The 2505-nt window shown below is 39.3% G+C and overlaps 1 protein-coding gene across 1 annotated transcript; it reads right to left on the bottom strand.

Moving 5' to 3' along the window:
* LOC149250040 (xyloglucan endotransglucosylase protein 1-like) lies at positions 1-1561 on the bottom strand. The gene is made up of 4 exons (XM_089456378.1): positions 1238-1561; positions 1025-1125; positions 735-928; positions 1-635 (listed from the first exon to the last, which is right to left on the bottom strand). Exons 1-4 carry the CDS (start codon positions 1398-1400, stop codon positions 278-280), a joined length of 816 nt encoding a protein of 271 aa, XP_089312504.1. The 5' UTR covers positions 1401-1561; the 3' UTR covers positions 1-277.
* Between the last annotated feature and the right edge of the window lie 944 nt (positions 1562-2505).

The raw sequence follows: 2505 nt of genomic DNA, 5'->3' as shown, positions 1-2505 counted from the left end.
TTAATTGAAAATTGTTATATAAAGGACAATGATATTATATAAAGAACAAAATAATGAGTCCCTTTCGACTATTACAATTACGCGTACATTCATATATGTATTGGGAAAACAATGAAATAATGGAGCCCATACAGCAGATTCTGTATACAATAATGTATGTACTTGGAAAATAATGAAAGAATGGAGCTCATAGAGCAGAAAAGAATGAATACAAGAATTGTTGGAAGGGCAGGGCATCGAAAATATATCAATCAGACAATGGAGTTGAGTTGGGCGCTCATTTACATTCTGCGGGTAGCCCCTGGGGGAACCTCTTGGTGTCAGCACAGTAATCATAGATCATATAGTTATTTCGCACCCACTGGAGTTTCTGCTCTTGGTTCGAGTCCAAAGCCTCCTCTGCTGCGAAGTTAGAAGAAGCAGCAGCATTGAAGCTGTGGAAGGATGCGACAAAAGGGGCTTTGCTCCAGTCTGTCTTGACGAGTCCACCTCTAGTCGCCCAATCATCTGCATTCCAGAGGCTTGAATAGACCTTCATTGCTTGGCTCTTAGGATAGTGATAATTGCTATCCACTTTACCCAACTCTGTCTCCCTGTTCTTAAACACTCGAACGGGAGTCTCGTCTACAGAGAATCTGAATAACAAACACACATTTATAATTCTGTTAGATTCAGAAATTGTATTGTGCTCTATTGAATGGATGAATGAGTGAAGAGGTAATAAGAGTACATACATGATTTGGTTTGATGTCCAGAGCACGGAGTAAGTGTGGAAATCCAAGGTTGGGTCGAACCACAAGTAAAATTGTTGCTCACGATTGCCCAGGCCTTGAGCGAAGACATTAGTGTGCATAATATAAGGATCCCCAGAGAGGTTGCCAAGAAATTCAAAGTCTATTTCGTCATGTTTGGGGCCTTGAGACGATAGCTGCAAGCGAGCATATACCAGCAACATGTTAGCATAACATAGGACAAGATATTGTCATTTAGAATATTAAAAGGGTAGAGTAACAATAAAACATACATAATAGGCAGTGACTGTGCCTGCAGAGTTGCCAGGTACCAACTTGATTTGCATATCAATCTTTGCAAACAGATGCTCCTCTTTGGATTGAAACCCACAACCTGTCATAAAAAACGGAAGGATCAGAATGTCGTAGGCGGTATAATAAGTGTATATGAAAATGAAATAGTTACAGAGCATGTTGCCATGAAATTTATATTTAGAAAATATTACCTGAAGTTCGATCCAGAGTCAACTGTAGTTGTTGGCCATTGTCAAGGATTTTAGCACGATCATTGCCCCATGTAATGTCGACATCATTGTAGAAATTTGCAGAGACAGTTAGGAGAAGTGTCGATGAGATTAACAATAAAAGGAAGAGGAGGGGCGTGTCCATGTCCAAGGACAGAGTAATGCAGGGAGGATCTGGAAGGAAAGGAAGAGAATAGCCCGAGATGCGTGCGTAAAGAAAGAATATTGGATTGAATGAGTGAAAAAACAAGCAGTAGGCTGAAATTGCTGTGGGAGATGGATGTGTTTGGAGCGATGACTGATTGGGCCCGTTATATATAACATGAATGGCAGTGGGCATATGTCGTCTCACCGCGTCGGCGAGGAAAGATGAAGGAAACAACGGCGAGAAGTATGCGCGGTCGCCAGGCAAACATAATGAATGATTGAAGGTCATCGTGGCAGCGAAAGTTGTTGGAGTGCGTCCCAACTTTATTGGATGGCTTTCACTTCCGCGTGGGGCATATTCGAAAGGAGGGAAGTCATTACATGGATTTAAATGCGGAGAAGAAAGTAATGGAGGTGGAGTTCATTCAGAGTTAGCTCCGACCTCCAACTGGCATTTCAACTTTTGGTACGACTTCTACAGAGCAACGCACAACAACCGCCTTCCTTCCTGGTACTTATTCCACGCGCTTTGCTTTCCAGTAACCGCCTTTAATAATCGATTCTACGTTCCGAAAACATTGGATTTAACATTTGTATAAAGATGTGTCTTTTTCAAACTTCCGCCAACACAAAAGGCTTATTTTGTACCAACTCCATTAAATCTGATAACCACACCTTGAAGTTTCCATTAATAAATTTAAAATTTTCTTACAGAGATTTACAGTTTGTCGGTTCCAATTACTTTTCCAAGTCGGGCCAGCGCACTAGGTTGGGTGAATCGAGTGTCTGGGCTTCATACGAGAACCAAATGTTTTGCATTTGGAGAATCCATACATATAATATGATTTTTTATCGTAAAAAATATGGTTATGCTTGTATTTTGGAATATATAAAGTGATTGCTTTATGGAATTAGTAATTTTCCACTCTTTGCAAGTTTTATATTATATATTGAAAAACAATAAATCAAAAAGCTTAAGCTAAAGATTAAAATAATTAAGTAAAAGATTGAAAAACAATAAATCAAAAAGCTTAAGCAATAGATTAAAATAATTAGGTAAAAGATTGTTCTAAGACCTTCAATGCAAAGTCTCTCATGGAAAT

The sequence above is a fragment of the Pinus tabuliformis genome, chromosome 7 (assembly GCF_031772625.1).
Source record: "Pinus tabuliformis cultivar Carrire ecotype Pingquan chromosome 7, CPIR1, whole genome shotgun sequence".
Taxonomy (NCBI): Eukaryota; Viridiplantae; Streptophyta; class Pinopsida; order Pinales; family Pinaceae; genus Pinus; species Pinus tabuliformis.
The sequence above is the reverse complement of the archived record's forward strand: the minus strand, read 5'-3'. Positions and strand labels throughout refer to the sequence as shown.